General features: G+C 47.8%; 1 protein-coding gene across 1 annotated transcript in view; it reads left to right on the top strand.

The window, feature by feature from the left end:
- GABBR2 (gamma-aminobutyric acid type B receptor subunit 2) overlaps positions 1-21,006 on the top strand; it is a 337,904-nt gene that overhangs the window by 202,485 nt on the left and 114,413 nt on the right. Inside the window, exon 7 of the mRNA XM_037035951.1 lies at positions 197-433. Coding sequence (XP_036891846.1) covers positions 197-433 — 237 coding nt within the window. The remainder of the gene's footprint in view (positions 1-196; positions 434-21,006) is intronic.

The following is a 21,006-nucleotide window of genomic DNA, read 5'->3' as shown; positions in this document are numbered from 1 at the left end:
GTCAACTTCCCAGAATCCGTTTCCTCACCTGTAAAACAGGGGTGATCGTGGTACCCGTCCTGTGAGGTGGTTGTAAGGATTAAATGCAATCACACACAGGAAGAGCCTGGACGTTCGGAGGTCTCGGCTCTCGGCACTGCGTGCCTGATGTCCCTGCCAGTTGTAACTGCTCTCCCCCCTCCCCCTTGTTTTCTAGACTCCACAGCAGTATGAGAGAGAGTACAACAGCAAGCGGTCAGGTGTGGGGCCCAGCAAGTTCCATGGGTATGCCTACGACGGCATCTGGGTCATCGCCAAGACACTGCAGAGGGCCATGGAGACACTGCATGCCAGCAGCCGGCACCAGCGGATCCAGGACTTCAACTACACGGACCACACGCTGGGCAGGATCATCCTCAACGCCATGAACGAGACCAACTTCTTCGGGGTCACGGTCAGTCCCAGTCCCCGGACTGTGCTTTCCTTGGTGCCCCTTGGAGACAAACACAGCAAGGAGGGCTGTGTCGCACACCCTCTGACGCTAGATCCATTCCCTCAGATCACCGGCGTAACTTCCTGTGGGCCGTGGGCTTTCAGAGCTGCTGAAACGGGAGGTGCCGTGGATGTTCTTGGGCACGTTGGGCAATGCTTTCCTGTAACGTGTGGATTAGAGAGGCTGTGATGAGTGGGCTGCGCACAGAGCAGGTGGAACTCTTCAGGTGGGGCGGGTAGCAGAAGCTCTGGACTAACTAACGTTAGATTCAAATCCCAGACCTTTACTTTCAAGTTACTTGTTTAAACACAGTTTTCATTCCCGAAATGGAAATAATACCTTCTCTGGTAGGTCATTATAAAGGTCAGCCATTACAGAGTAAAAACTGCTCATGTTGGTTGAGCAAGCAACTTGCTCCAAGCCTCAAGTTTTTTATCTGGGAAATGAGGATAATGATGTGTGTCTTGCACAGAAGTTGGTAAAATTAACAATGATAATAATGGCTAATAATTCTTGGATGCTTACGTGCTGGATACTACACTAATGAGCACTTTATGTAGCTTAAACTCAATAATGTATGCCCAGTGCTAGGCACTCAAGAAATGCTAGTGCTTAGTATTGCTGATAATGGTCTCATCGCATCCCTTTGTCATTCATAGGAAGTAGGTCTGCTATTATCCCCATTAAAGGTGAGGAGCTTGGAGCTCAGAGCATTTAAGCATTGAATGTGATCAGAGAGAGAGCTGGAATTTGGACTGGGTCTGGCTCTTAATTGTTGTGTTACCCTACCTCCTCAAAATGGCGTAAGTGGCAGTGATTTCTGTCTCATGATGATGTATTTGTCATTGACTCTGCTCCCAGAAAATGTGAAAAATGTATCTAAAGAATAGGTTGAAATGGCTGAAGTGCTGCCTCAGTTTTGAAGAGTTGTTTATGGAATCAGACTGTCTTGGGGCATTAGGAGAAGGAGATAAGATGAGTTGGTTGGTGCATTTCTTGAATATTCCTATTCCTAATGCACACTGAGGCCGGCCCCGGGGTCTGGTGGGCCAGGCACTGAGCCCCTGCGTGGGTGCCGGCGGTGCAGACAGTGGTGTGAGCGCCGAGGCGAGCGAGGTGGGCTCCCTGTCCTGGAGCCTGTGGTCCAGATGCAGGGGCCAGACCTCAACACAGATGACAAGAGGTGCTCAGCACTGCCAGAGAAGCTGTGTGAGTCCAGAGGGATTTCTGTGACCTTTCACCGAGGCCTCCTCGGTGAAAAAGTCCGAGGAGGCCTCTGGGAAGAGGCAGCCTGTGAGCTGTGCCTCCGACGTGCCAGAGAAGGGACTGGCATCTGGCCAGGTGGAGCGTGGTGCACAAGAGGGAGACACACGCGCCTGTGGAGGGAACGCTGGAAAGGAGGACAACGAGGCTGGGAAGGTAGATTGGTCCCCGTTTCTGAAGGAACAAGCTAAGGAGACGGGCCTTTCTCTTAAAAGTCAAGGCTTCTCCAAGTGTACCCTGACCAGCAGCATCAGTGTGCCCTGGGAGCCGGTTAGAAACCCAGAGGCTCCAGCCCTACCCCAGACCCTTGGGCTCAGAGCCCAGGGGCTAGGGCCCCGAGGCTGTGGTGTAGCAAACCCTCTCTGAGATTCCAGTGCACGCTGGAGCTTGAGGACCAGCGAAGTGGGTCATTCAGCACTGCCTACATTCGGGCTGGACAGTTTAACAGCTTTCCTCAGAAGAGTGGGTTAAAAAAATTTTTTAATCCTCAGAACCTGTTTTAAAATCTCACATGGTGCCTGGTATATACCATTCAGGTGGAAAAGGAGCTTCTCAGGTGAACAGGAGGAGCCTGGAGCCCTGTCTGTTCAGCTCCCTCATCCCATAGCCCCCACCTCATCCCACCCCACAGCCTGGAGGCCCCTTTCTCCAAAAGGCCCCAGAGAGCACCAAAGACTTTGTTCATGTACAAATCCAGACTGAGACTTACAGAGGGATGGGGTTCCCCCAGGGCCCCACTGTAGCAGAGCTGTCTCAAGACAAGGGAACGCTTATTCGGGTCATCCTTACCCACGTGGCTTCTCACTTGATAGAATGAGTTCATAGAACCCCAAGCTGCAGTGACTGGATAGAGAGCTACAGAATCTAGGAAGCGTTTTGCCGTCTCTCATCACCCTAGAACTCAGGCATTTGGCCTGAGGTGTCTTAGTTGGACATCATTTATAACCACTTCTAAGTGCTCCCTTTCATCTGAGCCAAATAATTCATGGTCCCTACCTGATGAGCAATTAAATAAGACGGCCTGAATCGCTTCACACGGCTGGAAGATGAGTTTCTTTTTAATGAGAAATTCCTTGACACATATTTATGACTGCTCCGACTGGTGACTCATAATTCAGCGAACGTCAGACCCGGAAGCGGTCTCATAGATCCTCCAGCTCCACCCCCTCGCATTGCGCATGAGGACCTGAGGTACAGGCAGGGGGCTTCCAAAGTCACGCGGGGAGGAGGCTAATTCAGCAGAGCCAGGGAGCTCTGCTTGGTCCGACCCCCACCACGCTCTGTGCTGTCTTCCCGTCTTTGTGCAAGTCGCCCATCAGTTGAGACAGAGGTTGCAATAGAGAAACAGCTCTCCACCCCCTCCCTGCCCTGCGGTTTCTGCTGAGCCCCTTTGTCCCATATTAATAGGTGCTTGTCCCTGGGTTGTAGTACAGGTTTCATGAAAATTGTCTTCCGATCAGAGGGAGAAAAAGGACGCCTGCTGACAAAAGAAAAAGTGTCTCTGTGGTCCAAGGAGACCACAGAAGGCCGAGTTCGGTCATAAATAAAGAGCTAGAAAGGACAGGAACAGGAGAGGTGGAAATAGATGGAAGCATTTCCTCTTTACTGAAGGGTTTTCATTATACAGCACATGCCGTATCCATTTTTCCCCTCTCAGGCAGACGCCTTCTTCCAGGTCACCCATTCAGCATGTTTACTATACAGAAAATCGTTTAAACACATTAAATCAGTTGTATCTGTGACTCAACTTTAATTGATTCAGTATGCACACTCTCAGCTGGGAGCCGGGCCCGTGGTTCCTGGCTGGCATGTCGAAGAGGAGATTTTGCCGTGCATCCAGGCTGGGAATCTGGCTTAGCTCGGGTCCAGCTCTGTTTTGTGTCCTCAGGAAGCTCTCCTCCCAGTTACTGTCCTCCCCAGAAATGGGATTTCATGTGTCCACCTGCACACAGGTGGCCTGGGGATCCTGTCTGCCACGGATTCCCTACACACCTGGATCTGATTTTCAGCCTGGTTGTAACTGCTCTGGTTCGCTATTTAGGTCTCAAAAGCCAGAGAATTTTGAGAATCTCCCTCAGCAGAATTCATGTGCAGGACAGCGATTCCTAAAGTTCTGTACGCGTGAGACTCTCCCAGAGAGCTTCGTTAAAATGTCAGCTTTCCCAGCCCTGCCCCAGGACTCATGATGCAGGGGCTTTGCAGTAAGGGAATCCACTGTGTCAACAAGCCGTCTGGGCGACCCCCAAACAGCAGCCTAGAGGATTGCTTGGAGCTTCGTGGCAGGCACACACACATATTTTGATTTTAAGTCTGTCAGAGATGTGTTTGTTCCTGTATTCATTCTCTCCTCTGGTAGACTCTGCCCTGGGTACTAAGAGTGGGGAACATAGACAGGAATAGCGTGTGGTCCCTCCCTCAAGAGCCCCTGCCCAGGGTGGGAGAGAGGCAAGTAGAGAAATATTTGCTGGGCAGTATCCAATGTCTGCCCAAGGTCCCTGGAGGGAGGATCCCATTCTGCTTACAGGAATAAAGACAAAGGAACTGTCCTCAATTTTCTTGCAGTTCAGTGGGCAAAGCAACATGTGTGAGTAATTGTAAGGTGCCCATGCTGTGGGTGCTGATCATCCCGTGCCATGGGCTGGGAGCAAAAATGCAATGCCAGGCTCCCCACCCCGGCACTCAAGGCAATAAACTGTGTATTAACAGACTCCTCCAGTGAGGCTTTCCTACCTACAATATTGTGATTTATAAAAAAATACATATACAAAAGGGGACCCCGAAAAAACTTGAGTTATCTTCTGAAGGGCAGGCCCTTGTAGTGCAGGCTTCCCCACTAGGTGAGTGTTCTAGGAACCCATCTGTACCAGTGTACCAGCTGGCATTGTTGTGAGAGGCTGTGTTCGGCTTCAGTGAAATTTTTTTGAAGACTTTGTGCATTTTCCCATGTCATGACAGGTGATTTACAAGTGGACCTGCCCACACTGTGCTGAGTGTTCAGTTTTGACCAAAAATGGCATAACCTCCATGCCCCACCCCACCATTCATCCAATCTCAGCCCAAGCTACTTTTTTTTGTTGTTTCCCTGGGTGAAAAAAAAGTCCTCAAAGGGACACATTTTGCCCATGTGGAAGAGTTGAAACAAAAAATAGCAGAAGCACTAAACAGCAGCAAAACTGATGAATTCAAAAACTGTTTTGAGCAGTAGAAAAAAGTCTCAATAGGTATATTGCATAAAATGTAGAGTATTTTGAAGGTGACTGAAGTTTAAACAAGTAAGAATAAATGTACATTTTAAAATATTTTATTGATTATGCTATTACAGTTGTCCCAATTTCCTCCCCTTGTCCCCTCCACCCAGTACCCCCCATTGCCTCCAGCATTCCCCCACTTAGTTCATGTCATGGGTCATACGTATAAGATCTTTGGCTTCTCCCTTTCTCATACTATTCTTAAACTCCCCCTGCCTATTTTGTACCTACCATTTATGCTTCATATTCCCTGTGCCTTTTCCCCCATTCTCCCCTCCCCTGGCTCCCCACTGATAACCCTCCATGTGATCTCCATTTCTGTGGTTCTGTTCCTGTTCTAGTTGTTTGCTTAGTTCATTTTTTTAGAGTCAGTTGTTGATAGTTGTAAATTTGTTACCATTTTAATGTTCATGGTTTTGATCTTCTTTTTCTTAAATAAGTCCATTTAACATTTCATATAATAATGGCTTGGTGACGATGAACTCCTTTAGCTTTACCTTGTCTGGGAAGCACTTTATCTGCCCTTCAATTCTAAATGATAGCTTTGCTGGATAGAGTAATCTTGGATGTAGGTGCTTGCTTTTCATCACTTTGAATACCTATTACCAGTCCCTTCTTGCCTGTAAGGTTTCTTTTGAGAAATCAGCTGACAGTCTGGTGGGAACTCCTTTGTAAGTTACTCTCTGCCTTTCTCTTGCTGCTTTTAAGATTCTCTCTTTATCTTTAACCTTTGACATTTTATTATGATGTGTCTTGGTGTGGTCCTCTTTGGGTCCATCTTGTTTGGTACTCTCTGCTTCCTGAACTTGTTATCTACTTTCTTCACCATATTAGAGAAGTTTTCTTTCCCTATTTTCTCAAATAAGTTTTCAATTTCTTGTTCGTCCTCTTTTCCTGCTGGCCTCCCTATGATTCGGATGTTAGTTCATTTGGAGATGTCCCAGAGGCTCCTTATTCTATCCTCACTTTTTGGAATTCTTTTTTCTTCTTGCTGCTCTAATTGAATGCTTATTTCCTCCTTATGTTCCAAATTGTTGATTTGAATCTCAGCGTCATCCCCTCCACTTTTGTTTCCCTGTAGATTTTTCTTTATTTCGCTTAATGTAACCTTCATTTCTTCCCGGGCCTTTTTTATGCAGTTGCTGTTCTCATGAGTTCTTTGAGCATCCCGATAACCAGTGTTTTGAACTCTGCGTCTGATAGGTTGGTTATCTCTGTTTTGTTTAGTTGTTTTTCTGGGGTTTTATTCTGTTCTTTCATCTGGGTTATATTTCTTTGTCTCCTCAATTTGGCAGCCTCCCTGTGTTTGTTTCTGTGTATTAAGTAGAGCTGCTTTGACTCCCTGTCTTAGTAGTGTGGTCTATTGTCAAAGGCACCTATAAATTGTGTGGGGCGGAGCCTTAGGTAATCACCAGATGGGAGGCAACCTGCTTCACTGCTTCGTGGCTCTGTGGGGGTGGGGGGCCGGCTCTGAGAGGGGACAATGCCACTGCCTGGCTTCTGGAGGTTTGCCCAGCACTCTTGCTGATTCCATTCACCTCTCCCACTCCCCATATGCAACTGTTGCCCTTCCAGCTATTGTCCTGGTGCTGAATCCCAGAGGGCGTGGGTCTCTATAAGTTCTAAGTCCATATGGGCCCTCTCAGTAGGGTCTCCTAAAAATCCAGCAGTTTCTTCTGCCACCCCACCTTGCACTGGATTTTAGAGCCAAAACTTATGAGGATATATCTTCCTGGTGCTGAAACCCTGGACTGCATGGTCTGGCTTGGGGCTGGGATCCTTTGCTCCCAAGGTGTGCCCAATTTGTATCCACCACACGTACATGTGGGGCCACATGTTCCACCACCTCTCCACGCCACACCGGGTCTCCATGCCTCTCTGCCCATCGCCACATCTCCACCCACCTATCCATCTGGATGAATGTGGCTTTTTTAAATCCTTGGTAGTTGGACTATCATATGGCTCGATTTTCTGATAGTTCTGGGTATAATTTGTTTTGAGGTCTGGTTGTAATCTTTCCTGTAGTTGTATGAAGAGGTGAAACATGTTTACCTATGCCTCCATCTTGACTGGAAGTCTAAATACACATGTTTGGGGGGGTCTCCCTCATATTGGCCATTCAGGTGACCAACATATATTTCTCACATGTATTTGGTCTTCATCCCCATTTCCTGGCTCACAGCTCCCAAAACCCTCGGGATTTCCTAAATGCTGAGAGTGATGAAGGTGTCTTTTGTTCAATTAATGAGGTAACTTTTGGAAAGCACCTAAGGATAGGGGTTGGTTGCCAGTGGAGCCAACCTTGTGATCAGAGGGTTAGAACTTTCAGTCCCACCTCTCACCCTGTTTCTGGAGAGGAGGGAGGAGAGAGGGCCTGGAGGTTGAATCATTTGCCAGTGGCCAGTGATTTCAAACCCATAAAAGCCCAGGAGAGTCTCAGCCAGATTGTTTCCATGAGCCACAGTGCTGCGCCCCAGGCTCCACACGGACAGAAGCTCCTGTGGAACCCCTCACCTGGTGCATCTCTTCATCTGGCTATTGATTCGTATCCTTCAATATTCTCTATAGCAAACTGGTGATCCAGTGAAATTCGGGAAAGCTGTTTTCCCAAATTTTGTGAGCTGCTCTAGCAAATGAATCAAGCCCAAGGAGAGGTTGTAGGGGTTTCTGATTTACAGCCAGTCAGAAGCACAGGTCTGACCTAGGAAGCTGTCCTGTGGGACTGAGCCCCTTACCTGTGGGATCTGGTGCCAGAATTGAGCTGAATTCTCGGACACCCTACTGATCTCCAGGAATTGCTTGTCAGTGTGGGGAAGTCTACACACACACACACACACACACACACACGTTGAAATTGGGCCCAGGAACCCATTTACTACCAGAGGTACATTGAATTTGATGACAGGTTGTAACCCTTCCAAACAGGCTTTGGAACATGTGCCACATATCCAGGTGAAAATTAAAGTCTTAATTTTCTTTGGGTGATTATTTTAAAATTCTTCTCAGTTTCCCATCTCTTAAAACAAGGGTGCTATCCCAGATCTCAAAGTGGACAAATGCTTTGGGTATGCCAGACTAAGATATGACAATGGTTCTAACCAGCAGTGTACCCCCTTTGGTAAATGTTTCTTCTAATTTGTCTTTTAAAATGACACTATATTTAACCAGGTGCCTATGACAGAGGCTAAGTTAGTAATATCTCATTATACTCTGTTGTGAAATTGTAATATGCAAACTATTTTCCTAGGAAGTTATGAAGGGTATATACATCAGATTTGTGGGGGTCTATGAGACTGCCAAGAGCACTTGGCCATAGAAATTGAAAGAAGCTCCTGAGGAATATTTTTTATTGTAAGAAGGCCCATTTTTACTAATCTATTTCCTGTGATTGCCCCTCATTCCCTGTGGGCGGCCTAATGTAGAAGTATTCACGGCTGCAAAACAGGTGACCCGGGAGTTCCTCTAAGCATCAGATCCGGTCTTCACCCTCTGTCCAGCCTTCCCTCGGCCAGCTGTGGGTCTGAACATCTCAATGTGATACCTGTTGGGAGAGGCCAGCGGCCTGGAGTTCAGGCATGTCCCCTCTGCTGGCTGTTATCTGCTAATTGATCTCACCAAGAAGCTGACAAAGAATAGCAGCTGATAGTTTACAGAGTTTATTGATCTATTTGCCTTTGTTACTGGTGAACAAGAATCCAGCCCCTAACCAGTCTGTCCCTTAAAGTTCAAGTTATGCAAGATTTTTAAATAATTGCTAAGGCTTAAATCCTGCTGCTCACCTCCCATGCCAACATTTTGCCTGAAAAACAGACACCATAGAGTAAACTGTTTGCTTGGAATCCAGTTACTCCAGGTGCCTGGAATTGTGTGGCAAGAGAAGGCCGCCGAGCTCCCCATCCCAGGGAAGCCTCACTGTTGGCTGAAGACCCCACTTATTTCACACCCACCGTTGCCTTGCCCTGCTATGATCCTCAAGTTGTGTAGTTGATTTTTTATCCAAATAGGAGACTTCACACACACACACACACACACACACACACACACATTAAAAGTCAGGTTGTCAGAGCCGAACTCTCTCTCCTGCCTGTCTAATCTTCGGGGGTCCTGGTTGTATTCTCCCATACCAGAGACTAACCTTTGGCTCCCCCACTGACCACCCATTTGTGCCTTACACTTGACATCATCATTTAGCTTATAGATTTTTTTAGGTTGAATTTGAGTGAAATAAGAAACGGAGCACAAAAGGGGAGAGAACTCTTCCAAGCCAGGATGCGACCCTTTGGGGGCTGCTCAGTCTACCGGTCCTGACTCCGGCCCTGGACTCCCAGCATTCCACCTGTTACTCTGTTTTGCCCTCAAGGTGATCACTAGAGAACCTGTCAGAAGCTTTGTGACCATCCAAGTGTGACGTGTCTACTGAGTAACCTAGAAAATGGGGCTTGTGACGTCACACTGGCTCCCAATGCCACTTGCAGTTCCCTATTTATTCTAAGGTCCCCCTTTTATGAGCCTTTCTTGGCTGTTGACCGGAATCAAGAGCAAACCCTTCCAGAACTTCTTCTACACCTGCTTTGTACCCACCCCATCCCAGACCCAGAGCATTCCAGCGAAATCGTACCATACACAAACTTTACATGGGAGCTGGTTTGAGAACCTCATCTCTCTGCCTGTTTCCTGGCCAACCAGCCCACCTGCAAACTCAGATGCAGTGCACCCTGATGACCTGTAACAAGAAATGCAAATTTGAAAAGTCAGACCAAAGGAAGCCACAGTCAGCCACTGAGAGCTGCGTGACCTCGGGGAATTATTTACCTCTCTGTGCCTCAGCTTCCTCAACTGTAGAGTGGAGGGAAATACACCCTATTTAGTAAGGTTATTGGGAGCTAACAATAGTGTTCAGCACCCAGTAACTGCACCATCATTACTACTATTAATATTATTACTTCTGCTGTTATGATGGTGAGTTAATGTGGGTCTAATCAAGCAATATTTAGAACAAAGTCCAGCAGACGTTCTATGCCTACTTAGTGCCAGTCTGTCTCACATGTATTATTTCATATAATCCTTTCAACAATAAACAAATCTATTAACTTGTAATAAGGTTTTAGTGGTTTACTATCACAATGGAATACAGTAAGCCATGCCTGGAAGGAGAGCCACTTCTGAAATCTCTCTCTGCTGCCACTCCCGTGGGGATCTGACAGGCCTCCTAAACCTGGACGGTCTGCTCACAGCCCTCCGCCTGCTCTCCCCTTAGCCCTACCCGATGCTGCCCAGACTCCAGAGGCCCCAAGGATCCCACTCAGCATGATACACAAACACTAATCTCCGCAGAGGCTGCCCCAGACAGTTCTCCTGGGATCCGTATTAGGGGTTTGGTTAGGTTTGTCCATCCCCCAGTGGCTTGGGGGGCTCACACCTTGGGCCGTTGGGGCCTGCTGGCCTGGAGGTCTCCAGGACTCACAGCCCAGCCCAGCCAGCAGCAGTGACTAGCTGGTGTGGCAGCTCACCACCAGTGCCACTCACCTTCCGAGGCCCCCGAGGGGTTGGGCTGAGGCTAGGCCTCCGCAAAACTGCATCTAGGCATGGCCCCTTTTCCTCTACAGATTTCTGCTGAAAACTCACACTTTATCAGTTGCTTGCACATGATCCCCTGTCCTAGACTCTGCTTCTGGAGGACCCAGTCTAAGCCTCCCGTGGGTCTTTGTGGACACTTAGAGCATTTGCAAGAGGGAATTTTTACTGGAACCTAATTGTTTTCTATGTATTAAGCGTATCACCAAACTGCCCGCGTCACCCCTCACCCACCAGGTCCTAGACTCTTCTCACTCGCACTCTATTGCACTTTGCTGTTGCAGTCAGCCTGTGGGAGAGCCAGGTCCGTCTCCTCCAGGGAAAGGGCAGATCTCAGACTTGCAGGGACCACCGCCTCTCATCCCTCCAGCGCCCACAGAACTTTACCCCTCATGCTTCACACCGGCCAGAAGCTCGGCCAACCCTGGTAACCTTAAGTAAACTTGGTTGGATCGGATCCACACGTGATAGAGAAATTCAGTACCGCTCTCCTACTCAGCTGCCTTCTGGGCTTCTCTAACCTGAAAAGCCTTTTGCAACCCAATCAATAATCAGAACTGATCATGGAAGTATTAACAGGAATCTGTTCTTGAATCTGCTAATAACGAGTCCCATATCCTTGCTGTGACATCTGACATCACTAGTTCACCCCTAGTTGTGGAAATCTCTTTGTGTGTGTGTGTGTGTGTGTGTGTGTGTATGTGTGTGTATGTGTGTGTTGGGATGAGAATGAGGGGCTCTCACTGTTTCCTCCCTGAGGCAGGAGAGAAACCTGTCCTTTACCCTCTGCCCCCCTCAGCGTCTCTCTGGGGCCCAGGTGCCAGGGCCTGAGGGGGAGGGACCCTCTGTGACCTGAGGCTGGTAGGAGCCTTCCCTACAGGAAATTGCTAGTAATAAACAACTGTAATAATAATCCTTTATGGGTGGCTGTCCTGGGTGCAGAGTACATATAGAGTCCCTATCTCCTTTGTTCCTCAACAGAGTTGTATTTCTTAACGTAAGACTAGTAACAGCCACCAGTTAATGAGCTCCTGCTGTATCCCAGGCTGTACCCTAAGCACTGTACACACATAATTAAATATAACGCTCAAAGCAGCCACCCGCTGTGGGGGGGTATAATTCCAAGCACCTGGAACACTTCTCCCAGTGAGCTGCAGCTGGTCCTCACCTGTGTCGCATCTCTGTCCACGCGTCCCCTCCGTGAGGCCCTCCCCCACACCCTGTTTACAATTGCAGCTCCCACTGCCGTGATTCTTTCTCACAGTAGCCACCCCCCTCCGATGTGCTGCGTATTTGACTTACACATTGTCTGTTTGGTTCTCTGCTGTCTCCCTGAGACTTAGAACCAGGTGCCTGGGACATAGTAGGTGTCTGGCAAATACGTGTTTAGTGAATGAATAATTTGGATAATTAATAACCACATCAAAGATAAATGATTTACCCAACATTGTACAGGTAGAGAGTAACAGAGTTTATTCAGAACTGCCCAATCTAGCCAACTGAAAAGCCCATGTTCTTAACCACTTAGATATTCCATTAATCTAACCAGCGTCCCCAGTACCCTCATAGAATCCAGAGCTGGGCTAGACAGAAGTCAGATGTCAGGTTTGCCCCGGAGGAACGCACCATCCAAACAACCGTGTGGAATGCATAGGGGAGAGCAGGAACCCCTCTCCCCAGGTTAGTAGCAAATGAAGTTGTGGTCCATCCTCTGCAGTGGCTTGTTGTGTCCGTCCGCCCCTCCCCACTGGACCGTGAGCTTGTGGGCCCCTTGACTGGGGCCTGCAACTCTCTCTGACCCCCCAGTGCCTTGTATAACACTGGTTTTTAGTCCGAGGAATACCTGTTTGTGGGTTGACTAGATTAGGAAATTGTAGCTCAGTGCGGCTGCAGAGAGCTGTGCTAGGGCCCCAGCCTGTGTTGGTGGGGAGCCTACGCCCCCAAGGTCTTCCGATTGTAGATGCAGGTGTCTCCGCACAACCTTGTGCTCAGTGCTGCTTGGCTGCCCTCCTCCTATTTATTTAAACACAGTTACAAATGACTGCAGATAATGTACAGCGCAGGAAAGAAACCTACTCCTTCTGCTGTCAGAGAGATTTGAAAGATCAAAATAATGTGGTTTAGTAATTTGTTTGAATTGATGCCTAGCCTTCCAAAGCATGCAAGTTTGACTTCCTCAAGTCAGGGAAAATGGCTGTCTCTTTTATGAAAAGCAGTGTGGGGGCGTGTATCGTCTTATGAGAGCTTCTGCAGCAGCCCTATGTACGTACTCAGTTCGGGTCCCCGTGAGGAACAGGCACAGAAAGGAGCCAGTAACATGGTGGTCATGGTAGCAATTACTAGAATGATAAGTGTCGTGATGACAGGGATGGCTATCGCTTTGAATGATCACTATAGCTGGGGACTATATTAAGCTCTGAAATGCATGATCTCATTTCATCCTCCTAAGAACCCCTGTTATGGGCTGAATGGCATCTCTCTAAAATTTTACATTTGAGTTTCTAAGCCAGAGAACCTCGGGATGGAACCTTGTTTGGAAATCTGGTGGCTGCAGACGGATTAGTTGGGATGAGGTTCTGCTGCAGTGGGGCAGCCCAGCATAACGAGTGTCCTTCTAGAAGGGGAAGCTTGGAGACAGACACACACAGGGAGACTGCCAAGGGAGTAAGAAGGCAGAGTAGGGGGGTGTTTCCGTAAGCCTAGAAATCCCAACGATTGCCAGCAAACTGCCAAAAGCTGACCCCTTGACCTGGGACTTGAGAAGACAAACTTTGAAGAGCTTCGTAATACATCCCACGTGCGTGTCTCTTTGCATCAGGCCAGAATACGCTGTCAGTGTGTGTCAAGGTATGTTAGCCTGTGAGCTTGCTAAGCAGGGGGGAAGTCTTCTTCGAGCAGGGGAGGACAGCTGACACAAATTTCAGCTGACAAGACGCACGGGTCCAAACACTGATGCTTGCCAATCCTGCCTGTGTGCACACTCATGCAGCGGTCGCTCACACACACTGGGATGTGACCCTCTGTGTCTCCTGGCAGGTGGCCAGCTTGCATCGGGGGTGGGGGCAGGGGTGGGAGCTGGGAAGACCCATCTTCTCATAGAATTGCAACCTCTTCCTTCTTTCTTATTTTTCAGTGACATGTAAGCATCCTAGAATTCTTGCTTAAACTGGTAATTGGCAAGCAGAGACCGGAACCTGGTCAGGCATTTGAAACTGTGGGGGGGGGGGGTGTAAGGTAGAGGAAAGACAGGAAGAGGGGGCCCTCTTTGTCTTCCTCAGACGCAATAGTGTGACGTGCTGGGGGGCAGAGGCTCTGGAAACGGACTTCCTAGGTTCACATCTCGGCTCCACAAACTAGCTGGGTAAACATGGGCAAGAACCGAATCTCTGTACCTGTTTCCTCATCTGTAAAATGGGGACAGTGTCTTAGCTACAGCTCCTTGTAAACAGACTCGGAGACAGAGCATTGTGTGCAGAAGGTCTGTGGGAAAATGAGCTCAGGAAATACAATGTGAGGAAGTGAGGGTGGCAGGGTTGGGTAGAGCAAGAAGTTGACCCAAAATGTGGTTGCGGCTAAGGCGACAGTTGGTCCTAGGGGAGTCGGGAGCCAAGGTGGCCCTCAGAGTTGTCCAAACTGAGGCATGGGGCCTGGGCCTTTGTGTCTGCTCATCACCCAGCTGCTATCTAGGCCCTGGGAGGGGCATGTCCTGGGGCGAGGCTGTTCCCCATGGTGGAGGGTTAATTCCCAGTAAGAGGCCCTGCTGAGACCCTCATAGCCAACATTCCCAGGACCTGGGGGATGGTGCTTCTGCCATGAAAAGGGAACCTGAGCAGGGCCCGTCGTAAAGGGCTGTGATTGCTGAAGAGGCTTGTTAGAGGTCTGCGTTGCCTGGGACGTGGCTAAATTACCGTGAGAATGACGGGGAAGGATGATGCGCTTGGATCGCAGCTACACACGGTCCTCTCAGACCCTCAGACACCAATAATAGATTTTCAGGAGATCCTGGGGTTGGCAGGTTCCCGTGCCACTGTTTCCCTTGCCTTCTGGCAGCTCTTGCTGTCTTTGGCAGTTCACACTCTCACATCCTCATTTTCATAAGCACACAAGCAGCAGCTCACATGCACTCAACACATACATACCCACACACCCCTAAAACGTGATTGATGAATATTCATATTCACCATGCAGATAGCTATTTATCAGTTTATTCCCCTGGTATTCAAACTTGTTTTTCTAAAGAGATTTTTACATACAAGTCCAGTATCATTTTCCTTCATTTAACATTTACATTAACATTAAAATTACATTTAATGCTATTTTTTTTCTGACTTGCTCCTTGGAAGATTGTGCTAAACCTTCTTTTTTATTTAAAAATTGACACACAAGTTTCCGCAATCAGATGAAGGAAAGCCTTAATGGGGGCACCTGGCCCGAGCCCTCAGGTCAGGCTCAAGGGTAGCGGAGGTGGTAGCCGGTCTCCTCACAGGTCTCAGAAGTGGGAAGGAAGACGGTCCTAGCTGGTATCCAAACCTACACTCTTTACTTTAATAATTGTGTTTTATTTTAATGTATATTACAAAAATATAAGTAGCATTTTAAGGCAGCGAGATAAGGTTTCTTTTCCAGTTTTTTGAGGAGGCAGATAGGGAGTGAGGACGAGCACAGACGGTGGGTGGATGCTGCAGGAACCACGGAGGTGGCGCATGGCAACGGAGGCGATGGAAAACGGTGACCTCCTTATTGCTCTGTCTCTTCTTTTTCTCGAAAGGCGCTGTGGTTATCCTCTAAAAAGGCTAAAAAATGAATCATGAAAGAGTGGAAAGAGAGAAAGAAAGAGGAAGCGAGGAATCAACCAACAGCCGAATATTGGTTTTCTTGGCCAGCTTGTATAGTTACCACAGCAACAAATAGCATTATACTTTTACATACGAGCTTTTTTGTGTGTGGCAAGATTAATAGCCTTTTAATTTCACCACATCCATGCATTTTTAGTAATAAAATTTGGTGTTAGGCCAAGGGATGGGTGCCCGTTAGACAGACAAGAGCCAAGCTGCTCCGGGTGAAGCTGACAGTGGCGGCCGTGGAAAGGTGGCCGTCCCGCCCCAGCAATGTGACGTGGAAGTCCTTGCATTGGTCCCTATTGTGCAACCATGTGATTCTCAAGTAGTTGGCCAGCTTTACAGCAGAAATTGCTACTACCTGTTTGTTGAGGGTGGAGTCTGACATTGACCTCTCTGTCTTCAGTTGCTCTTCCTGGTCTGCCTGTATTTGAGTTTCAGCTGATGGTGAATAACCAAACATATCAGAGGTATTTTTATGATCACTGCAGGTCTCCAAACTTGCAACGTGTCCTCAGGGTTTTCACATAGTAGATACACAGGAAAGACGGGTTAGCTGGCTGAACGAATAAGAGGACGGATGGAGGGATGGTGGGTGAGTAGATAGTTGAATGTCTGAATGGATGGGTAGATATGTGGTAAGTGAATGGATATAGATGGGTGGATGATGGGGCTAGAGGTAGATAGATGGATGAATGGATTGGCATGTGGGTGGATGAATAGATGCATGCACAGGTGGATGGATGGGTTGATAGATGGGTGCATGGTAGGCTGGTTGAGGGGCAGCTGGGTAGACAGACGAAGATGAGTTGCTGGGTGGACAGCTGGACGAGGTGTGAGTGAGTGAACTGCAGGCCTAGAAGAGGTCATTGTAGTTCATATGCATTTGCTTTATTCTAATCAAAGCACATTTTCTCTGGAAGGGTCTTCAGAGAGGATTGCCCCGATGTCTTGACTCCTTTTCTGTGCAAGTCCTGCTCTCTAGGAAGTATGGCTGTGTTTTCCAGCATGGGGCCCCATCTCGTCGCCCAACGTGTGGAAACACATTTTATCGAGTGCCTTTATTCCTCACTCACACTTCACCCTTTCAGGGATTCAGCCTCATTAAATTCTGTCCTCTCCCCAGTTCCTCTTTGAGGAAGTTCCTCATTAGGGCATCTTTGCTATGAAAAGTATCGCCCGACCCACGTGAGTGCCAGCCTGAATGCTGAAGACTGTTATTAGCAGATTTAGCCCAGAGATGTTTCAGAGTTGTCAGTTCAGATGTTCACAGGATTACATTTTCAAACATTATCACACATCCTCTCTGACAGACTTGATTACTGTGATGAACTAGTTTTCTTCCTTTGAGAGATGTTCCAGTTGCAAAAATGATTCTGAAACCATTTGAGGAAAAAGTTGGGGCAAAACTGAAGTGCCACTATGTCATGCAGGGGTTTTGCTTAGGTTGCTGGGAGAGAGCGGCAACTCGGTGTGGCAGGAGGAGCACTGGACACGGAGTCCACAGACCCAAGTTTGCACGGTGTCTCCTGCCTCTTAGCAGTGGCGACCTTTGGGATGTCTCTAACGTTTGCATTCTCTTCTGCAAACTGAGACCAGGGACTGAGGGCTCCTGCTGGGTTGCTCTGGAAATGAAATGAGGAAGGTGCAGTATATACCAGGAAGTGCTGCGTGTGATTGAGGGACTCCCTGGGGGAAGAGGAAGAAAGGAAGCAGTGCCTCGTATATGTCACCTTTTCATTTTTGTTCAACAACAAATGAAAAACAAAAGAAATCAGGTATACCTTGAAAAAATTTAACTATCTGTCTGAGAACCAATCAAACACCCTTTTTGAACAATGGAATTATATTATTAGTGATGGGCCCACAGCATAAAAATTTGGCACAATCCAGAGAAGGGGCCGTTTCTCTTTGCTCATTCATTTATTCTGCAGAAAGGTACTACGGCCTGCAGTGTGAGAGGCGTGGGGAGGGGGTGCCGTTGACACAGCACTGAGAAAGGCAGCTGTGGTCCTTGTACCCAGAGGGAAACATACAGTACACAGATAATCGCATGAATAACTATTTAAATATTCATTGTGAAAAGTGCATTGAAAGAAAGTTATGGTGCGTGTTGACAGCACATAATAAGGAGGCCGGTCCTGGGCTGGGAGTCAGAAAAGACTTCCCTGAGGAGGCTAAGATTGAAGAATGAATAGAAACTAGTGAGCGGAAAGGATAGAAGGTGTCCCTGGGCAAAGACAGAGGCCCTAGGGTGAGAGGAAGTATGACACCTTTGAGAAGGCAAAATAAAGCCACGGTGGCCAAAGTAGAGAGAGTGGAATGGGATGAGCCTGGGGAGCGGGGGAGAGGGGCTGGTGGATGCCAGATCCCATCGCACCCGTTAGCCTAAAACCAGTCGGACCCCATGGAAAGATGCCCAGCGGGGGAGCAGACTGATTGCTGTTTTTGAGAATCTTTCCTTGGCTACAGTGGGAGGGAACAGATTAGACGGAAGCAAGAGCGACAGCAGGGAGGCTGGGACCAATCATAGCAGTGAGTGTGTAGGGAGAGAAGCAGGTGGATTCGAGGCGCACTTCAGGAGAAAGATGCTCAGGCCTGGTTTTTGACCAGTTGTGGCAGAAGAGGGGGTGATCAAGGATATACTTCCAATGCAATTACTTTCCTCTTTGAACTGAATGCTTCTCAAGTTATGTACACTAGGAACATTATTACAGCAAATTAAAGAAATACATCTCTAGACTTCGGGGTATTCTGTACAACTTAGCATCTGGATGATCTGAAAATTGGCGTGGTGGCCCACAGAGAACTGGATGGTACAGCCAACTTTCCCAATCCCACAGAACAGTATCCATGGATGCAGAGGCAAAGCCTGGGTCCGGAAATACATTTGGTGAATGATCATTGAAAACAGAAACAAATGATCATTAAAAACACAAGTGTGCAGGGCAAATCTGATTTGGGCTTTTAGGCATTTACCGTGCATAGGGAGGCAGACGTGATATATGGCCAGACCCTCTCCAGCCCGTCGACAAATGCGGGTATGACATTAAGGAAACCTCCTGGTGTGTGGCCCCCTACTTGCAGAACAGCATGACCTCAAGTCCTATGGCCCCCTGCCCCATGACCCCCCACCCTGCAATTCTTTCCTCTGGAAGGCAGCTTAGAGTTCTCACACAAAACCCTCGTTTGTCCAAGTGCCACAGCCTCTTGGTGACATCCAGTTTAGTGCCCACAAGCCACCTGTGGAGGCCTCTCACCATTGCCAAATCTTTGTTCCCCAGTGCCCCACAAGATATGGGGTCCCCGCAGGGCCATACTAGTCTTGCCCTCACTGGGGAGGAAGGCCACCAGCTCCCTGCTGTCGCACTCGCTGAGCTGGGCCCAGTGCAGGATTGGAACTAGACTTGTGTCGTGTCCTTACAGCTGACTGTGTGCAGGTCTCTCCAACTCCCTGTTCTGTGATAGCACATTAGTAGTTTGAATTGGCCGTGATGGCAATGCTTACACCACGGCAATCGGCCAGCACTGCGAATCGGGCCTCCTCCTTCTCCCCTGCAGAGAGCTCGTTGTTAAGCATTTCCCAGCACAGTACTGGCGGGGCTCAGAGTTCAGCTGCTGCACCCGAGCCCACCAGATTCCCGTGAGTGCAGCTCCTTTAGCTTCTGCCCAGCCCCTCTCGCCATGGAGGCCAGACCTAGTCCCCGGGGTCAGGCTTGTGGACAGCCATGACCACTTGTCTTCTCAGCACCACCCTCTACATCAGCATACCCTGGTACCAACACATTAAACCCCTCATTTTCTGGGGGCTGTAGCCCCAGCAATCATCAGGGGTAGGCACAGCTGGCACCCCTGTAATTACATAGCTGTGTGTTGGGTAGGACTGGATATGCTTTGGAGGGCCATCCAAGCATGAACGTTTCCAGGTTCTAGGGAGTCTCGTGCTGCTGGGGACAGGGTGGGACCATCCGAAGGAGGGGTGTTCATTCCTTCAGTGACTCGGTCACACCAGGCCCTGCGTTTGTAAGAAAACAGGAGGGAGTCAGATGTATTTCACAACTGTGCTGCCTGGTGTGATCACCTCAGCCCCATTCAAGAGCACTTAAAATATGGTAGGTCTGTAAGTGTAAATTATGCACCTGATTTCAAAGACTTAGTGCCCATAAAATGTGAAATATCTCACTCATAATTTTTATGCTGATTACACTTGAAACAATATTATTCTAGATATATTGGGCTAACATTAATTAACATTAACTTTACCTGTTACTTTTTACTTTTTTAATATGGTAACTGAATTATTTTATTTTTAAAAGATTTTATTTATTTATTTATTCTTAGAGAGTGGGGAAGGGAGGGAGGAAGAGAGGGAGAGAAACATCACCGTGTGGTTGCCTCTCATGTGGCCCCCACTAGGGACCTAGCCTGCAACCTGACTCTGCATGTGCCCTGACTGGGAATCGAACCAGCAACGCTTTGGTTCACAGCTCATGTTCAATCCACTGAGCTACACCAACCAGGGAAGTTTTTACTTTTTAAATATGGTAACTGAATTACTTTAAATGACCTATGTGGCTCACATTCTATTAGTCACCATGGTTTAAAGTTTAAAGAAGCTCCCAAATCAGGGTCATAGATTTTTATTTCTTCTTTAAGATTTTATTTATTTCTAGACAGAGGGGGAAAAGAGGGAGAAAGAGGGAGAGAAACATCAATGTGTGCTTCCCTCTCATGCACCCCCTTCTGAGGACCTGGCCTACAACCCAGGCATGTACCCTGACTGGGAATCAAACTGGTGACCCTTTGATTCATAGGCTTGCACTCAATCCACTGAGCCACACCAGCCAGGACGGCGGCATAGACTTTTAGTCTAGACAATTGGGATGGACCTCAAAGGTCAGGTATGATTTGGAAAATCAGAAATGTGGAGCATGAAAGAGAATGTTTTCTAAAAATAAGCACTTCTCATGCTGTGTAGGAAGAATATTTCATCCCATCCCCATGGACCTAAAAAACTGCACTTCTACGCAGTTTTCTTCAAGACGCATACGGTCAAAGACATGGCCAGTCAAGGAGTTCACGGCTGTAGATTTTGTCATGGTGGGAGCAGAGGAAAAATTGGGAATAACCTAAATGTCCGGTGCCTGGGCTTAGCTAAGTACATTTTTTCTTTCTTTTTTTTTTTATCATTGACACCTGTTACAGATATGCCCCATTGCCCCCTTTTGCCCACATCCACCAAGCTCCTGCCCCCCTCCCTAGCTAAATAAATTTTGGTGTGCTTATACATGGAAATTGTTGGCGGCCATAAAAAATAGTTGTTATAGAATAATACCTAATGGCATAGAAGATTATTTATAATATATTGTTTAGGGAGAGAAGGGTAGGTTACAGAGGCTTCTGTGGCAAATTCCCACTTTATACTGAAGTTTAAAAATATGCATACTAGAAGAATGTGCTCCCAAATGTCAACACTGGTTGTCTCTGGACAGAATCCCTTCTCTTTGCTTATCTCTCCTCTTCCAAATGTTCTACAGTGAATATATATTACTTCAGTTCTCAGTTAAAAAAAAAAAACAGGAAGACTTAAAAAGTATTAACTTCAAAAGAC

This window comes from Sturnira hondurensis, unplaced genomic scaffold, assembly GCF_014824575.4.
Source record: "Sturnira hondurensis isolate 20B ecotype Veracruz unplaced genomic scaffold, ASM1482457v3 Scaffold0022566, whole genome shotgun sequence".
Classification (NCBI taxonomy): Eukaryota; Metazoa; Chordata; class Mammalia; order Chiroptera; family Phyllostomidae; genus Sturnira; species Sturnira hondurensis.
This window is presented reverse-complemented; position numbering and strand designations above follow the sequence as displayed.